The 19860-nt window shown below is 39.1% G+C and overlaps 1 protein-coding gene across 2 annotated transcripts in view; it reads left to right on the forward strand.

Annotated features, from left to right (window-relative positions):
• Positions 1-242: 242 nt before the first annotated feature.
• LOC112954834 (follicle-stimulating hormone receptor) overlaps positions 243-19860 on the forward strand; it is a 77346-nt gene continuing 57728 nt past the window's right edge. For both annotated transcript variants that reach the window (XM_026048098.1, XM_026048099.1), the window contains exon 1: positions 243-414. In XM_026048098.1, the coding sequence (XP_025903883.1) occupies positions 263-414 (152 nt within the window). In that variant the 5' untranslated portion in view covers positions 243-262. The remainder of the gene's footprint in view (positions 415-19860) is intronic.

Here is a 19860-nt window from a genome sequence, read left to right on the forward strand (position 1 = left end):
GCCATAAGCTCAGGACTTAAAATATAAAATAAGTTAAACTTTGAAAATCCACATTGCTTCCCTTCAACCCTACTCTAAGACGCTAAAGGATCATCAGGCCATGAACTGAAACTTGCATAAAAGTCATCCCCGAAGAATCACATGATTCAACTCAGCTTTTAGGGCGGAACTTTAATTAAGGGAGTCACTCTTAGTCGCACAGGGAAGGCTCTGCAATCCTTTCTCSTGGAAGAAGGAGGAGGGAACAGATGTAGACACAGACATGTCTTTTATTTTTGCCTTTTTGCTAGTTTTCCTGGCTGGCTGCTCTGCTTGTCAGCATCACACGTGTCAGTGCTTGGGCAGGATATTCATTTGTCAGGAGAGCAAGGTGATCCAGATTCCTCGGGACATTCCCAAGAACTCCACTGAACTGTAAGTAGGCAGAAGGAGTGGTTGCAAGCAGCAGCTTTGTTGTTGTCTTTTAGAATAAACTGCTGTTTGGCAAGCCACGAATCAATTTTGTAGGGATTCACTCAGGAGACTTGTACCAGCTGTTTGAAAAGCACAGCACTTCCTCTGACATTCATTAAATTACAGCTTCAAGCGTCTTTCTGTTACTGTTATGTTCATTTTAAGATCTCTGTTAAGAAAAGATATGGTATTTTTATAATGCAAAGTACAGACTAAACTTTAAACAAGTCTCCTCGGTACTGTGACAGTAATTTGAAGCATAAAGTCTGAGTTTTCTTTACAGCTAGCTTTAGCGTTATTGAAACATGGAGCAAAACTTGTCTGCCCCGAACAACTTGATGAGCATTGCTTTTTGTACTGCAGAAACTTGCCAAAGGCTTGTGTTTATTTSCCAGGAAGGATTTTTTTGTTGTTGTTGTTTTCATTTGAAATCATAAAGATTTCAGGGGAAAAAAAAAATGAGTGGGGTTCTCCTATATCAAAGGAGCTGGACGGATGACTGCATTTGGTGAGAATGAACAATATAAAGATACAGCACTGTGTTACTCAGAGAGTTTYAGCTATCTTGAAGCTTCTCTTTGTTTACCCTAAAGTAACCTGAAGAATATTGGGTGGCAGCTGTTTTCAGTGTCAGTAGTGCAAGTTAGTAAGAGAATTCACACCATGTTAACTACGTAACAGCCCAAGTGATTGTTTTACTTTTTTAAGGCAAGTTATATTGCTTTGCGTAACACAAATTACATAGACTACTAGCTATTTAACATCATTAAGACCTAAAGCAAAATGAAAGCAGCAGTTTTAAACCCTTTTATTACAATTGGAGAAACAATTTCGGGGAGAGGGTACAAGGAGTAATGCTATGTCACTGGTTTGAATAATGTGTCACTATTCTGATATTACAGACTATAACATACCAGTGCTATAGTAAGCTACACTTTTTCTAGTGGAGAAGTTTCCTTTAATTAAGAATTGTGCTTACTAAATAAATGGAATAAGGAGACTGTGGTGAAAACTTCAGAATAATATCTGAATTAATAGTAGAAGGACAGTGAAAGAATAAGCTCATCTCGCAACTTTGTGATTTAAGTCACCTAAATCTGAGTGACTCATGTTCCAGGCATATACTGCTAATTTTGTTTAATTTTGCTTTATTTCTTTAGGTCACACAGTTAAGGCTTGTTTTTAAGGGGTTAAGCAAAATAATTTCACAATTATTTCTGAAAAGAAATAGTTTTATATCACCAAAAAGCACCTGTTAATAAGTGAAATTTGCTTGCAGTAGAATCTTGTTAACTTTTTAAGTTTTTTTTTTTGACTTTTCTTATTAGCTAGTTTCTCAGCATAATTGTGTATTCCCTAAAACTGCTGGCTAGGACTGTGATGTGCCTGTAAACAGGAAGTGATTTCTTTTTTTTTTTCCCTGCAAGAGTAATATATGTATTTCTGTTAGAATCTCTGCAGTTGATTCTCTTCCAATTTMCACCAACTTTTGCTTCGTTACAAGATAGTTCCGGTCTCATTAAATCAATGACAGCTCTGGGATTGATTTAATCTTTGTTAAAGAATTTGTCCCTAAAGACCTGGTGAACTTCTAACCCAGCAAGTGCTAATGAGAATAAAACTCAATGCTGTATCTGGAGTTAAGCGTTGGATAAGCCTTAGATTTTCATTGAAGGCCAAAAGGTGCAAGGAGAAGGTGCCTTCCTGTAGGCACAGCTGCAGCCTGAATGTCCATGGGCTGATTCAGCTGATGAACATAAACTTCATTGGTCCAACTGCTCTTGCAAATGTTTGGTTCACAACAGAGAATAAACTTYGTGTGTCCCCCAAAGAATCCAAGCTGTTGCAAGGCCTGTAAAACCAATGTAACAGCTGGGGCCTAGCTGGACACAATATCTAATAATCTTGCATAGGACACAAGCATGGGCTTATTCCTGCTACAAGCATAGCTCCTGTGTCGTATTTCCTTAATTTAGRGTATAATTTTGAGAGGATGCTAGATGCTGTGGTGAATTTACCTTTGGCGAGATAGTTCCTTTCACTCTCTTCACTTTCTCTGTCTGGCCTTGATAGTTTTAGATGTTGAATAATGCACAGGTGAAAGCTTTTGGGAGAGCATCAGCCTAAGGAGCTTAATACTTGATAGGCCTCAGGTATTCCTGCAGGTGTGTTTGGGATTAGAGATTCCCTTTTTCTCTGTCTTCCTGTCTCAYCACGGCTGTTTCATGGGTGAGTGCAATGGTGCTGGCAACCAGCTGGGTGACTTGCAGAGAAAAGCCAGGATGAAGGCAAGAACATCTGCACAGACTAATCAACTGTTATCTCTGTTCTTTGCCAGTAACTTTTAAAATTAATTTTGAGGTATGTAGCCTTAAGGACCCATGACACATACTGTTAGGATCATATTTGTAACTGGCTTGCTGATAGTGAGAGCTTACACTGAGCAGTTAGTTTGAGCTTTGTCTCATGGTACAGGAGTTGGGATGTCTGCATCTRGTTGGATTGGCACCTGCTTTAGCACTTGTGTCAGAGCAGAAGAGCCTGGTGGTCTCACTTTGAGCGATTCCTGGTTGTACTTGTTCTGTTGTAACAGATAAGGGATCAGAAGTGACAGGTTTTTGCTCCTGTCCTTCCTACCACATCTGCCTCAGTGTGCAGACCAGCATCATAAGAAGGAATRCTGTACTTCTGTGTGTATGTTGGTACCTGCAGGCTTGAGAAGACTCTGTGATTGGCATGCTCCAGGGGCTTTCAGAAGGTGACTGTGGCGATTAGTTGTTTTCTTTTATAAAAATGGCCTGGAAGAAGAGTTGGATAGAAGCATTTTTGTTGTTTCTTGTAGTTACTGAAAAGGCCATGAGGAATAAAAATGACTTTGATTATGTTTCTGGAGGTTTTCCATGGCAGTAGATTGAGGCCAAAGGCAGAAAATTCAGATGGGGAGCTTAGGCTCATGGAGTCAAAATTTTATCTATTTGTCACCTCACACAGCAAGTAGGAAAAGTRAGCCAGCACCTAAAACTGTTTACTCCTAGAAGATTTAAAAGCTATTCTTAAAATTCAGTATAAGGCTTTGTAATCCATCCTTCTGATTATTTACTAAGAATTCATTTAGCCTCTGAAGACTAAATGGATCTGTTGAGCAGCTGGTACGTGGTGGTTCCAGGAAGAGCAGAGATGTTTTAAGAAGCTTCTTTAGAGCACAGAGACTTCTCAAAGAAAACTTTACAAAGTTAGATTTGTGACTCAGTGATTATTAAAAAAAAATAAAAATAAAAATAAAACATTTTATCGGCCTTTTTATGAAAATTTGTTTAAATTATTATCATGTCAGAAAGGAACAACTAGGTTGAATAAAAATAGTGCCAGTGGAGATGGTCTGCCTTTTGGACATCTGCTCAAAATTCTAACTCAGAAMACTGCAGGTGGAATAAATAAAACTTGATCCCATGGAGCAAGTGAATGCTCCAGGAGAGCATAAAACCAAGAGAATGGTTTTAAAAACCATTCTCCAGCTTCACTAACTGGTTAGTCACTTATATAGCAGTTTAAAAGTATATTATTTAGAATGTTTTATCCCAAGTGTCTGCAAACTATAAACACTGATTTTTTTTTTCTTGCCTACTGCATAGGTGTTTTTGTACAATTGCTCAAGGATATTTATTTTAGACTATCAAGTCAAGGCTGAGTAGATGTCTGAACACTGAAATGGTAGCTGACTTTAAAGAGAGCGAATTCTATTGTGCTTTAAATGAGTTAGATTTGCTTCCCTAAGAAACAGACTATAAGTGATGACAGTGGAAACACCAACACTATTGTTGTCAACATCTGGGTGGAGATTTGTTAATTAAATAGATTCTGATTTTTTTTTTTTAACTCAATCCTAAGCATGCACAGAGCTGGGATCCATATTAGATTCACACATGTCATAGACCAGCTGCATAACCTTGAATGGATTCTTGGGACTGATGAGCTCTTTGTTCAGAAACAAAAGACTCTGTTAGACATTCCAGATGTATTCTCCTTCAGTTTTTCTGTTCATAAAGAATCATAATTTGCCCACTGAACAAGCTTGTTATCACTTTTTTTTTTTTTTTTGGTAAAGCCTCTGGAAAATTAAGTCATATGTAAGTGTTGCTTTTTATTCTSTCGTCTCTAATAGGATGTCTTCATCTTGGGTGCCTCTTCATTCAAATCTTKTTCCATTTTTTATAAGCTAGAAGCATTAAACAATAAAATGATTCATGAGATGTGAGATGGTAAATACCAAGATTTAGTGCAGAGCAAGCAAGAGAGAAAAGCCTGTAAGATCAGAAGTAAGTAGATCTTAATCTAAAATGTGGTTAAAATGGAGAAGTTGTTAAAGCTTAGGAGGCATTAGAAGGCAGTACAGARCTAAATCTTCTATTTCTCTCATAAGAATATGAATCACAAAGCAGACTAGAGGAGTCATGAATTCACTAGTGTTACGTAGCAGTTAAATTTTCTTTGCCCTGAATGGTATGCCACACTAAACTCTTCAGTGGTATAGATCATTTTTTAGCTTTATTTACTCCCGTTTCTATGACTTTGTACAAACCCATCAATTTCATTGCATGGTATTAGAACACTATAACTCTGAGTTTTGTTGCCTTCTCTTTTCTAACATTGCCTTGTATTAAATTCATCTCTTATCTCCAAGGCAGGCCAAGAACCCTATCAATATCCAAATGTGGTTGTGRACATTATTAGGTAGTAGAGTGGAGCATAGTTAGAAATCCAGGTTAAAATTTTGAAGAGTGTTCTAAGCCTGAAAGGTATTAAGCTTCTCAGGTGCTTATGTGCTTCTGTTGCAGTTGTTCGGTATGGTTGACTTGCCATCTTACTCCTTACTTAGGAAACTGCGGCTCCTTATAGACAGGTGGATACAGGAGGTGTRTGTATTTGTCTCTTATGCTCTGATCTAACAGGACAAGCTGCTGTACTCTTAAGAGATGTGAAACCAGAACAGATCACCCAATATCCATGTATCTATACAATATACTTTCAACCCCTTACTGAGTTTTAAAAATGACATCTTAGGAATGTCATTTCATCAGTTAATCTCTTGTTATCTAGCCCTTAGCAAAACCATATCAGCATTGAAGTGTARGAGAATAGAGCTTACATCTCCCTCAAAATCCAGGCCAGGCTGCTTTAAAAAAAGTTCTGGAATATTTACCCTTCCAGCAGTTTTTCTAACATATGATCGAGAAGTTATCCCCAATGGAAGACATTTTTAAAGTGCCAGATTGAATTCCTCAAGAAGAGTGCGTTTGGAGAGAAATGTGTCATCTGCTAGGCCTGCAGAAGGAGGTCTGTTGTGCTGCTCAAGAGTTTCTCTTACAAGTGCCGGAGGGTTCCAACTGGGTTGATGTGTCACTGAAAACATGGGGTACGTGGAAAATTCGGCAAGAGAGAGGAAAAAAGAATGGATGAGGAATGTGAGAGGAGCAGTGAGAAGAGCTGTACGGAGAGGGGTTCTGCAGTGAATAGACTGCTRTGAACAGGATAACCGCCCTAAACACTTGCGGTTTGTCTGTGTGAGGGGGGCTCTGCAAAGCCCGACTGAATTATCTACTATAGGGAAGAACAAAGAAGTAAACCTCTGTTAGACACCTACCTGAGGACTGAGGGAAATCCAAGTTTAGCATCAAGGAATCTCTTCTAATTTTACAGCTTTTCAGTTAATTTTACTTAACTTGCCTGAGTGTCTTCGTACAGGAGCTAAATGATAATTGGGATAGGTTCATAGAAGCTAATTAAAATTGTCCTGACTTCCTCAACTTCGGTGGAAACAACTCAGATCATTTTCTTTGCCGGGCATTTGGGACCTCTGCCAGCCATGTGCTGTTACTTTTGATAGCAGCTGATTGGTAATTAATTTGTGCGTGGTGGTAAACAAAATACTTTGGGCACAGAAGACAAGCATTATTTGTCATCATGGTCAATTAGTTTTACACTGTGCYGGGCAAGCGCTCTGATAACAAAAGCACTTCTCATTGTCTAAGACCTTGACCTTTCCAGACAAAACCTGTAAATTAATTCACACTCTTTGCCTGTAGTTTGATTAGACTGCTCTTATTAGCAGTGAAATTTAAGTCATTAAAATAGAGTATCTTTGAAATTAGAGGTCAGAGTCAAGCCTAAATTTCACATATAAGTATAGAAGATAATTTCTTCTAATTGTCTGGCATGATCTGCAATAAGGAGCCCGGCTGTTGTCTTTATTTAGGAGCAGCTTTCTTGACTTCTGGGATCTCAGTCAGAAAAACTTGTAATTTGTTTGCTTTGCAGAGTGTTTTCCTCCAAACATCCTGACATATTTTCATGGGCTCACCCCGCGAGACAGGCACACTTATCTCCCAGTGCTTTATCAGGCCATTCCGTGTGTTTGCTTCTTGTTAGCTAGAGGAGAACTTACAGGCTGTTATTATATGTGGAGAGAGATATGTTTCTGAGTGAAGTGAAAAGAGGCTTCGATTTATTCAGATTTCAACGTATGAAATAGTSATTGTTTATATAAGGACATTTTCATAAATTTGGAGCTTTCTGAGGCTCTGTCATTGCCTGTACTAGCTAACTAGCATGGTATCTTTGTACCATTCTCCAAGGTTGTTATAGACAGCMTAGGCTAGATCTCTAACACGAACCTGCTCAGCTGGCTGAGCTGCAAGCTGAAGCTTTTGCCTTCCATCCATTCTTGCCTGTCCTGCAATTGCTACTCCACATTTTATGATACTATGCCTGGAAATGCTATCGTRTGACTCCTGCCTTGATAATATTCTTGCTGACATAAAATTTAAGATATTGCAGCTGAGGATGTGATTTCCAATTCAATTYCTTGTCTAAATATAGTCATCTAGTATTAACTGTGCATCTTAAGGGGTTTTCCAAAGACATTATGAACAAACATGCCGTGGGAGAAAAGTTTTCTATGCTTTCTTTGATATTGGATTTCACTGTGGCAMAGGAATCAAATGATTCTCTTTTAGTATCCAGAATTCATAAAACTTTTAATTAAGTGGTTCTAGCTTTGAATCCYAGATCTGAACAGGAATATAAAATTAGAAGCAAACATTGGTCTGCCCTCATACCAGAAGACTCTCTCTGCTCTGAGGAGTGTTAATCGCAGCATGAACTTTCAAATCAAATCCTTTAGCTTTTAACTTTATGGAGATAGTCTTGATCCATGATTCTGTGTGGTTAAAATCTGAGACAAGATTGTCTTTTCTCTCTGCTTTTACTAAATACATGTSTAAGCACCTGAGATGGAATGTGGGTCAGCTGTGAAATGTTGGTCAGCAAGTTTAGGTATGTGAAGTACGAGTGCTTAATAAGGAACCAGAATGACTTTGGAAAGACAGGAAGAGAAAGAATGTTGCTTTCTGAAGAGTTTCTAGCATCCTGCATGTGTGTGTATATACATCCATACATATGTATATATCCTGGATAGGAAAACAACAACAWACAGAAAAATGGAGATGCAATGGGATGGCCATGAAGTGAACTCTCCTCTCCACCCTGAAAACAAAGCCTAGGAAGGCAAGTGAAGGAATTGGGGTGCAGGGCGGTTGTATATGCACATCCGCACTTATGTTGGGAGTGTCTGTGTATTTGATGTCTTCATCTGTGTTTTTGCCTGTAGTCAAAAAAAAAAAAAAAAAAGACAATGAAAAACATAAACATCTGTTTGTGGCATATTTGATGAAGTAGTCAAGGATCAGATGGAAGACAGTACAAGTGAAAGGAGGAACTCCTTCCCTGTTCCTTATGTCAAATCCAGAAACATGGGATGGGAAAGATCAGTATTTAGTTGGTTTTMCTTTTTTAAACAAGAATTAAACAAGATCATCAAATGGCCAGGCTGAGAATTGCAAAGATTTTCTTCACATGTCTTCTGAACTTCTTCTCACAGATTTATATTCTGTACTGTGGCTCGTGCTTGGAAACGGTCCCTCATGTGACATTCTTGCCTACCTTTGATTTCCAGAAGGTTCTACCGCTAACTTCAGGCTAAGCTTTGATTTCTTTTCTCACTTGTATCACTCTATTGTATAAATGTATTAGAATACCTCCTTCAGGTCTTCAGTAGGCATGTTCCGGAGAAGACCTTTGCTTAAGAGCCCAGTATTTGACAGGGAGCACTTGCACCTGCAGACCAGGGAAGAGCAAAAGCAGCTCCAGCAGTGAAGCACCGTCATGCTGATTTCTCTGCCATCTCCAGGCTCTCCTGTCCCGTGGAAAAGGAGCCCAGATGAGCCAAGTCCATTATTTCCTTCTTGATAACTGTGAAGAAATAATTGATTTTATTGAGTCTTTCTTCCAGTAGTAGTATTCATAGACATATGAAAATTTCTGAACAAACAGGGTATAAAAAAAAGTTATATTAAAAAAAAAAAAAAGTAATTCTAGGTGAGAGCAGGGGAGTGACACTAAAAAAATCTGCTTTGTCCCTTAAGTCATCCTTGGTGAACAGAACTGCAGTGGAAATTCTCTTTTTCTTTCTTTGGCTACTGGAGTGTCATAAAAGAAGCACAGACTATGTCAGAAAATGATAGCAAAACAAGAAATGCCCTGTCAGAGCAACAACTGTGTCTAGGTGAAATTACTGATTTGGGCAAATACTCGCTGTATCCACAGCCCTGGGGCTATAATTTCCTATCTGCAGTATATTGTTGCCATGGCAGATGAAGCCCAAACCTCATTTTTCAGTCCTCCAAAGTCAGCGTTAGTGGCCCTGTGAGGGAAGACCACACAATAAAATCTGGGGTTTGATTCCACAAACATGCACATCCTAATTGCTCACCCGAGCAGCTCCAGTGAGTTCCTGTGGGCTGGATCATACGTGTCAAACTATCCATCTGTGCATAAGTGCAGATTCAGGGCTTTATGCTGTTGCAGTAGACAGGAAACCACTTTAGGGAAGAATAAAATGGTTTTTGAAAGCATAAATGAAATATGTATTTAATTGTTTAAATTAGTAGACGCTTTTTTTAAACCAGACCCTTTGGAAAACTTTTCCAAAGATCATAACTTTTCCATAAGTTTTCTTAGGAGCATCAAAACTTTTCTAAAATATTTAAAAGTCTKGTAACATTCCTGGTATTGTAGGTAAACATATTTATCCATTTCACAATAGTCTAATTTATGGGATGTAAYGGACAAGCAATTTTTCAAGAGCACAGGGTCACAAATCAGTGGCATAGGTGGGGCATAGGTGGGGGCCTGATTCCCCAGATGATACTCCTAAGGGAATATATTTCCATGCTCAAAAGAAAAGAGAGAAGGGAGGAAAAAAAAAAAAAAACCCACTCTTGCACATTTGTATTCCTTTCCAATAACCATTTCTCATCACGGAAAGGCTTTGTGCTCAGCAGCACACAATTCAGGTCTGCTCTTTTGAATCTCCTAAATAATACAATACAAAATCATAGCTCTACTATTTTGTAATGCTGAAGTGATGCATATACCATTTCTTTTTGTTGTTGTTTTTTTCCCTCCTTCAAATATATTTTTATTGATGTGGTACCTTTTCATCATCACCTTTTCCACTGTTTTCATTTCTGCTCTTATATTAGTTTCTGCCACTTTATTAGAAGAACAGTGTTTTACAGTGGTGCTACACTCAGTAATTTAAAGACAGCTGAGCTGGAGATTTTCATGGACATTTGAGCTGGAGATAACTGGTAGATCTGTTGTCAGCAGGGTTGCATGWGGTGCACTATTTGGAAAGCCTTTGGAAACCCTTTACAAATTTAGCTATTTTCTGTATATGTCTCCGTAGCGCTATATCCATGCCTTCAAAAATATGTGAACGATATATATATATGTGTGTATGTATATATATAGTTTTCCTTTTTTTAACCCAATGTAGCAGTGTATACACGTGGCAAATACGTTTTTTGTTTTCATCATTTCTATATGGGTAACTGCCACATAATATTGCTGATGTTTGTGTAGTGTGTGGGCTTAAAATACAGAGTTTGGTTGGGGTTCATTCATCATCGAGCACATAGGTACAGTGCTTTACTGAAATGCTCCCCAAGCTCAACATGGGGATCTGGGTCTCCATGAAGAGCCAGACAAAGAGGCAGCATTGCCCAGGTCTAGCAGGGACAGCCATGTAGCTTCAGGGTTAGGGTAGCACCAGCTTATACTTGACCATTTTGCTTGTTAGAGATGTGAATGCTGTCTGGAAGAAATGCTCTAGTGCTCTAGAAAGCAGAGACCTGGCTCTTTGTTCAAGGCTTTGAAAGATTTTGATTTTTTATTTCTTTGGTTTAGGCTGACAAGACACGTCCTTGGTTCTAGGTGTAGATTCATCTGATTAATTTCCTCCAAACTGAAAGTGGTGGTTATCAGCTAAAACAGGGAATAAGGCAGGGGGTACTTCAAGGAGACACTCGGATGTCTCCTTGAAGACTTTGTCTTCTACAGAAAGCTTGTGAACCTTGGAGGCATGGGAAGCTGCTGTTTTTATTTGTAGTGCTTCACTAGTGTCTCCACAGTCATGCAAAGGATTTATGTGTTTCTGTTAAGTGCCTTATTCTGATATTGTACGTTAATGAATAACAGCTTAGGTTTTAGGTTCTGTTGCATGCAAGTGCTGAACGTTTGGTGCAAACTCAATAGATTTGTGTACATTTCAGATTCTAAAAGACCATGAGTCCCAGAAGTCTTAATTATTGCCATTTTTTCCATAGGGCACTCTGAAGAAAGTGTATCTAGACTGTATGGACACCTAACTGTGATCTTCCTCATAAAGTATTGCTGCCATCACTATGGGAGCTTCCATGGCATTGAGTTCCATCATTTAGAAAGTCCTTTTTCCAGCATAACTATGTTTTGGTTGCTTCTGTAGCAGATGCCAACAGCATCTGCTTCTGGTGTTGGCCTGCCTAATAGCATGCTTCCMAATTATATTTGGGTGGCACATGCAGTCTAATGCTTTTTCATTAAGAGAAGATTCATTAAGAGGAGGGAGAAAAAAAAAAAACCTCTTTGCTTTTGAAGAAATGGTTGTGACTGAAAATACATTCTGAAAGTATGTGTGTATATATATATATCTCAAACTGATTGCTAGGTGTTCACTGCTATCCCACTGCTGGAATAACAGTGCCTGCAGCATCAGAGGTTGCCTCTGCCACTCTGCCAGGTAAGTGGAGAGCAGAGGACGCGTGTGTGAGATGCAGAGGATTACCCTGGGGTAAAGGAGGTGTGAAAGTCAAAAAGCATGCACAAAGTTAGTTGTGTCTTTCTGTACTTTCATTGCATATTATTTCTTCTTCTACAACTCAATACACGTGCCRTGATTATTGGTTTGGAGTACAATAAGAGCAGTTATGTAGACTGTTACTTTTGCAGCATGAAATAATCTTTTAAAAACTGCAGTCCAGCAAACAAAGCCCTAGGAGATAAACATCCTTTACAACTGTCAAACTCTGAACAAACRCTCATTTTTTTTGTTGCTGCAGAGCATGCCTTATCCTGAGAAAGGAGGAGAGAATAACCAGTATTCATGCCTATTATTTGAATGATCTGTTTGCAAGAACAGATATAGATGTTACCTTAAAGACAAATTGTTGAGGTCTGAAAGGTAATAAACAAAAGCACTGAAATACCAAGTACTGTATCTAACCCTACAGCTCAAGGGTTGTAAATTAATGGCATACGTTTTCAACATAGTAATGAGCTACAAAAAATTGCAGAGTCTTTTATTCCTTACAAGGCCAACTCCTCTCTGGAACTTAAGTGACCTTTTACCATACAAACCAGCAAAAATGAGATCATGCAAGGGTGCAGTAACTGGAGCAGAGGATCTTGTAAAGAGTGATACCAATCTTGGAAACACATCAGTGTTTCAAATCCTGCTTCTGGAAGGGGACATACGAAACCTTTTGTGATGACGTTTCAGGTTTGGTGGTAACGCTGACTGTCATTTTTACTGTCCCAAAGCAAAACCAAACATAGTTAACCAAGTCTCTTGTAGTGAATTCTATCAGCTAGATAAGATGTGCGGCACTTAATGTACAGAACATTTGCTGATTGTGGCTGGGTAGTCAGAGAATGTGAGGCCAACTCATCTTTTTTGGTTAAAAGCTCTGATGAGGACAGCTCCATCTCTGCATAAGGAGACTAYCGTTACGTCACAGATTGGTTCACCTCTGTTCCCATTATTCAGGCTTACGCATGTGATRAGAAGTTTATGCAGTGCATGTTGGAAATTGGTGGAAGAATTCCTATTGATTTCTGTTAGATTGTACTGTAATATTGGGCCTTGTGTTTTACTGCGTTGCCTTAGCACTTGGTCATCAGTACTGAAGTGTCACCTAATAAAAATTAAGGAGCCTTGGCAATTTTTTTCTCGTATGACTCATAAATAGCTGCATATAAAAATGAGAATATCAGACAAAGCCATGTTCTTACACAATTTATACCCCTTTAATTATCTTTGCCAGAAGATAATTAAAAGCAAAGCTATCATTGCTTTTAATTAAGCAAATGTCCTTAAAATGGCAAGATGTGCTGCCTCGTGCTTTATTCCTGCTTGAAATGTTTATTTCTGTTTAGAAATTCTAGTATGAAATATCAGGAGTAAGGAGGGTAGAAGCTTCAAATATCCTGACACCTGGTCCTGTATATTATGTTCTTCAAACTGTGCCTTCAAGGTGAGCAGTCAAGATAAGCCACTGATCTGCAACCCATCTAATTTGTTTTTCCATCATTTTCTTAACTTGGCTTATATCCAGTAATCATTATATGCAAGTAACACTGCTGGGGAAATCATTTCTTCCTGACTGAATAGAAAATAACTTATACTACACTTGAATCATAATTGGCCTTGTGTTTATTTCATTGGACTCGCAGTCAACCTGTGACTTCTCTAGCTGAGGGAGTTCTCTGTCTTCTGGCAAAGACACTGCTTSTTACAAAATATTATGAAATCTACTTCTGATAGGATGTAATAAAAACCACTTATGAATCTAAACTGATTTTTTTTTGTCATATGTTCAATATCATGTTCCTGAAGATTTAAGAAGTCTCTGAATATTTATTAGGAAGGTGGAAGCCTATCCTAGATAGGCTTTGAACCGTGCTCATTGCTAGACTAACTGAACGACTTTCCATAATACATCTGTCACATATTCTATTATTATAAGGTTATTATTCCCTTTCACTGTTTATCTATAATTCAGCTGCAACAATGGAAATGACTCTTATGTGCTATATATGAGCACAAAGCCCATATAACTGATGCCAGCTATTCAGCCGGAGGATGAATGGTGGTTAACAGAGGTTATCAGTACCCTGCATTGCACTCGCACCTCTGGGATGTCATGCGGTGTGCCAAAAACTTTTTCAATTATACTCTATTTGATTAAATATATTCAGGGCTGGTGGATTGCACTCAGCTTAATTTAAATAAGAAAGTGATATCTGAGGCAAAAATTTTGTTTATTTTTTGTTCTTTGTGATTTAGTCTGAGGCCCTCAAAAATGTGTTTTTAGTTGTTGTTGGTTTTTTCATTATTATTCTTTTATTTCAGTGATTTAGTTTCCTATGGAGTGCTCATGCTCCTGAGCTAATGCTCAGTGTTTGAGATAAAACCCCATTGCAAGGGGAACTCATGGTGATCTTTCTGTGATGAGCAGTATAAACCTTCCACATGCAGCAGACCCAGGAAAGCCACAGGTTGCTGATCTTGAGTCCAAGTGAGACTTGGAAAGCTGTTTAGCACTGGAATATGGTTTTCCTCAGTTTCATTATTGGGGGAGGAGACTGCTAGCTATTAAGCACTTTATTGAAGTAAGGTCCTTCCTTTCTTACCCGGAGGCAGCTGGGAATACTGCCTTGTTTTCCCTCCCTTTTAGGGTGTTTCTGTGCTGTAACTTTTCCCTTTCCTCTCAAGCTCCAGGTGAGGTCTTGCCGGGAGCAGCCGTGCRGCTCCGTGCCTGGGGGAAGGCCTTTGCAGGGCTGGGCTCCTGCTGCTGAAACCTGCCAGCCCTGCTCTAGCGGAACTGCATGTCAATTATAAGTGGAATTAAAACAGCCATGAAAAGCTAGGATAGCTTTAAACTATACACATTTATTTGGGATTTGTTCATAATTCCAAGTTTTTATGCCAAAAAAAAAGCAGTAGGCCTGGTAGTACTTTTCTTCCTTGCTTAGTGGCAAAGTTCTTTGCAAAGATTCCTATTATTACACCTGTTTTACAAAGAGATAAATGAGGCACAAATCCCTTTGCCTTCTGGCAGCTACAAATCCCATTGTCTTATGGCATCCAGGAGTTGCACCCAGGTCCCTGAGATCCCAAACCTGCCCTCGACTCCAATGAGGAACACTGTTAAGATGGATATGCCTGTCCAGCTCTTAGATGGAGAGCAAACTCCTGAACCCTTTCCTCCAATACCCCTTCCCAACCTTCCAGTAGCTCCCTGGAGAGCTACTTTTCCAAAAAAATTGAACAAGCATCTCTTCACCTGAGGATTTCATCCTATATACCCCAAAGGACATATTGTGCTTGTTTGTCTGCTTGTGCCCAGCTTACTGGTGAGTTTTTGCCTTAATGTTCAGGTCATAGGATTCAAAAATCTGTGGTTGTCTTTTGTTTATTTTGTTTTTGTTGGGGCTTTGTTTTGTTTTCCCTGCTGAGGAAAGGAAAAGGAAGGGGAGGTTATRTTTGTGTTTGGATAAGCAGGAGCATTTACAGGCTCTGTATCCAACCTGCTGTTGTATCCAACAGCTGTTCTGAGAAAGATACTGAAAAGCTGCAAGTGGATTCTTCTACCGCCTTATCTCCTTCAGGCAAGAGATGACACCCTGTAGCTTATAATGATAAGCTACAACCTTGATCAATTTGATCTGTGCTTTTGTCCTTCTTCATAATTCGAGCTATTGATTCKCTTTTATTAAAACTAATTTAGAAAACACAAGCCCTGAGAGCTCTGCTGTTCCAGATCAGGCTGCTCCGGGTGTTCCGATCTGAGGCTAATCCATTTGTTGCTGATTTATTTTCCTCCTGTTTTCAAGCAGAGTTCTATTCTGTGTTTCATTTTTCTGTCCTCAGTTTCTCTCTGAGAGAAAAGGCATTTAATTTCACACCTCCAGTGAGTACACAGGGGTCTAGATTCCTCTTTCTGATATATGAAGTGAGCTCAGGAAAATTTATCAGGCTCACACTCATGCAGTTTTTGCTCAGCTGGAGGCCCTCTGGCCATCACGTGGGCTCACGAACTTCACACTTAGCCAGCACTGAGCAGATTTTACTCCCTTCAGCCTCTCTCTTGCTGTCGATGCAGTCAGCTGCATGCTAATTCCAGGCGTGTAATGTAGGCAATTACACAAGGACTCCTTCTGTTAATTCCAAGATCAAAGAGAGAAGCCTACAGCTGCTGTTTGTGGTCCTGAATCAAAGCACTGCTGTTACTCAAGAAAGAAATCGAAGCATTTGCTTAAACACACTCATTAACTGATATACTGGAGTGAATGGGGCTTATCATATTCCTGAATTAGGGACATTTCAGGCAGAGGAACCCCTTTGCCTGCCTCTTCTCTGGAAGCACGGATTGCCTGAGTCCTGGGATAGTTTTCTGTTTGTTTTGTGTATGTTGTTGTTGCTTTTTTAATATACTTTTATTCAGAATTAAAACAAAAAAAAGTGCTTGCTAATAAAAGTAAAACAAAGTCTTAGGGATGTAGACACCTTTCAGCACCAATCTGGAATCTGACCGAGTAACAGTATTTATTACCTTAATGGTGTATTTATTAATTGTCAGTGCATTCATTTATTAGTGTATTTACTGTTAGTGATTATCTTAGGCTATACAATTTCCAATTTCAGGCTCTAAATTCTTTAACTAGTTAAAAGATGCTGCTGCTTGAGCAGGGACTGCATATTGGTCTCTAAGTATTTACTGTGATATTGTATCACAGTAATTTTTTTTTTTCCTGCAGTAAAAACACTGCTCTTCTGTTCCTAGTTTATCCTGAAGTCTACTTGGTCATCTTTAAAGACTACAGCCTTTGATATCTTGGAAATGTACCATAATTATCAACTGGAATTAATTAGAACGTAAGCTTACAAGTCTTCATAAAGAAAGCAGGCTAGATAGCTACACTGTGAAACCTTAGTCTGCTTTTGAAAATGTTAGATTTTACTTTGAAATAGATATGGAGATAGAAAGATAGTCAGTACTGCTGAATATAGCTTTGTAGGTCAGAAATGTCTGTTTCAGTGCACCAAGAAGATACCTTTGTTTTTGTCCAGTCTTGATAGGCACAGATATAGTATTGTTTGGATACTTTCAGCAACCAACTTTTAAGTAAAAAACACAGTTTTTCAGTTACTGTAAGAAAGCTAAGCCCCTTGTCTTGTTTAGAACGTGGTCCAGTCCAAAAGCTTCACAAAGATGTTGTATGGCATAATAAGGATCTTCTGCAGGTGCAGAAATTATCACCCCTTTATTTTTCTCACCTGTGCCTGAGCTAATGGGTAGGGCTACTTGCCCAGCAAAGGCAGATGTTGGAGAAGGTTTTCCTTTGTAGGAAGGCATGGAGACCTTTGCTAGGACAGGCCAAGCATCCTGCATACAAYAGGGATACTTAAGAAATTCTAAGGATAGAGTAAGAATCGGAATGCCTTTGAGATCTATTACCACGATGCTCCTCCAGGCTGCATCTTCTTTCAGCCCTGGGCTTGAGACTCTTGTTGTTTGTATCTTTAGTTACCCTGAATGCTCTCTCCACAAATTGTTGTCCAGTCTGCCCTTTAACCCATGTCTGCCTTTTGCCTCCATGCAAGCTGTATGAAGGAGTTTTGCCATCTGTGTGTTGTGTGAAGGACTACCTCTTCCTGTGTGCTTTCAATGTAGCTACCTCTAGTTTCACGTGATGTATCGTAGTGTTTGTAATGGAAGACATGGTAAGTAACTGATCATTGCCTACCCTCTCAGATGTTTTGTAGATCTCTCTTAGAATCCTATTATGTTTTACAGGGTGAAAAGTCCTAGTCAAATTGGTTATTTCACTAATGGAAGCCATTTCTTGCCTTTGATCAAACTCTTTGCCCTTCTGTTTGCCTTTCCTAATGTTAATAGATCTTTTTTTTTTTTTTTTGAGATAAAGAGGTCAGAACGGTACTGGACCTTTTATTTAAAGAGGGTGTAAACTACTATCTTGACCATGAAAAAGGAGGAGGGAAGATACTAGAAAAACAATGCAGCAAGAAAGTCCTGCAAAGCCAGAGCTTTGGGAGTATCATGAATCTGAGTCTGCTTTACAATGCTGAAAGGAAATCTCTCCTACTGCTGCTGTCCCTCCTCTGAGAGATGCTGTCTCATGTCATCCACAAACAGTGATGTGAAGAGGAGATTGCCTTTCACTTAGTAATTTAGTTCTTTAAGCACCTAACGTATGATAGAAGAAACTCTGCTGTGGCTGAGTTTCTGATTCCGAGTATTTTGCAGTAGATCAGGTATTGCAGTCTGATTTAACCAGTATAAAAGAGCCATCTTGAAAGAAAGATTGTTTTGAAGAAAGTAATTGGGACTGAAAAAAACCTGAGGTGAAACAGTGAGGGAGAACTGCAAATTCTTGGACAGTGGCAATGTATTTCATCTGTTTTTACAGAAATTGGCAAAATGACCTAGTAAAAGAGTTGGCAGAGAGCTAGGGTATTCTKTTAATGTTATTGTTATTCAAGTAAGTGGAGTAAGGCTTTGATAGTRAGGTATTTATTTTTAAAAATGTCCCATAGAGCCTTCTGTGAGATGAAATAGGAGTATGWGTGCAGCTCTGAAAATATTACCCCAGTTTTACTTTTACGCTTTGCCTGATCTGTTGCCATTGAGAAGGGAATAATCCTTTATTTGTTTTGACCTGAAGAATAACCTTCTTCTCTTTAATGTGCAAAGCCTTACACCAACTGTAAATATTGAGAAATGGGAAATACTTCATATTTCAATGACTCAAAGATTCACAGTTTCTAGTGGGGGCGGGATAGGTGGCATTTGTGCTCGTTTGCTCATATCAAAACAAAATTCCCACTTTTGCAAAGTTGTGGTGAAGGTTCCTTGCTCCTCTGACGTACATCTCAGTGGAGGTTTTTTGTTACTTGTTTTTTTCTATTGGTTAGCCAGTAAAGGCAAAAYGGAGCAAGCTGCAATAACACAGCAGAACTTTATCCTGTGAGTATGTGTTGGGACTTGGAGAAAGACATCTCTAAGGGTCAGTGTTTGGTAGGTCTTGGATACGTGTCAGTGGGAGAACGCTTTGCTTGCTGAACTGCACGCTGATGATAAGGCTACATGTTTGAAAGAGAGCTGGTGTTCATGGAGCATTAGCAAGTGAGGGAATGAAGTAGAGATGAGAAGAACAGGAAGAGTTATTAGAAATTTCCTTAGGAGAATAGAGGAGCTCTGGGTTGGATCAAGGATCTCCCTAGCCCAGCATCCCGATAATGACAGATAACAGTGCACTACCAGAAAGGCAACTTGATAGTTAACTTCCTTCTTTTTTTTTTTTTTTTTGTTTGTTTGTTTTTTGTTTGTTTGTGTTTTGTTTTGTTTTCTCCATGAAATCATGCAGTTCTTCCTGAATATCTGCTATCCCATGACTGGGAGTTGCACAGCGCAACTACACATTATATGAAGAAGGAAGCCTATCTCCTATTACTGCAGCTCTTTTTGCCCAGTCCCGGAGTTGCTAGTCACGATCACATTTGTCACCTCGCTGTTCACTCTAGTTTCAGATTATTTATACTATGGTAGGCAGGCCCAGTGCTGGTGTTGGAGGGCCTCTACCTTTACACTGAAAACTTATCATTTTAGCTACCCTTGTTTCTTCTATTCAGATTTTATCCAATCTAAAGCAAGAAGCCACTTATTGTAGTTGCTCAAACATCTCATAATTCAAGAAAGCTGACCTAGGGGATTGGAAGAAAGGGGCAGAATTAGAACTCTCATCCACTGAGGTTAGGTGTTGAAAAGGAAGTGTTTTCCTAGGTTTGTCTATTCAGCTCTTTTATGAAGGAGTTCCACAACCTCCCACTATGCCATGGGCAGGCCCAGTTTGTCCTGTCACCGTTCTGAAAATTCATAYTCAAGAAGCACTCTGAAAGTACAAYGCACACATTTATTCTGAATGTATTTATTATTTCAAAATCTAGCTATTTAAAATTCAGGTGTGCATCTTAAAATGCAAGGAGGAGGAAGTGTTCCACTCATCACTGAGAGATGCAGGAGCATATGRCAGGCCCTGAATGTGTTTCTACCTGTGTCAACCCAAGTCTCGATGGCAGAGCACACGTGGTTGGCATTTGGGACCCCTCTTTGGGAGATGCTGTTTTCTCAAGATTGCCAGTTGAGTTAGTTGTGTTTGGCACTGAAA

This window comes from Nothoprocta perdicaria, unplaced genomic scaffold (assembly GCF_003342845.1).
Source record: "Nothoprocta perdicaria isolate Ctin4 unplaced genomic scaffold, notPer1 scaffold_51, whole genome shotgun sequence".
In the NCBI taxonomy this organism is placed as follows: domain Eukaryota; kingdom Metazoa; phylum Chordata; class Aves; order Tinamiformes; family Tinamidae; genus Nothoprocta; species Nothoprocta perdicaria.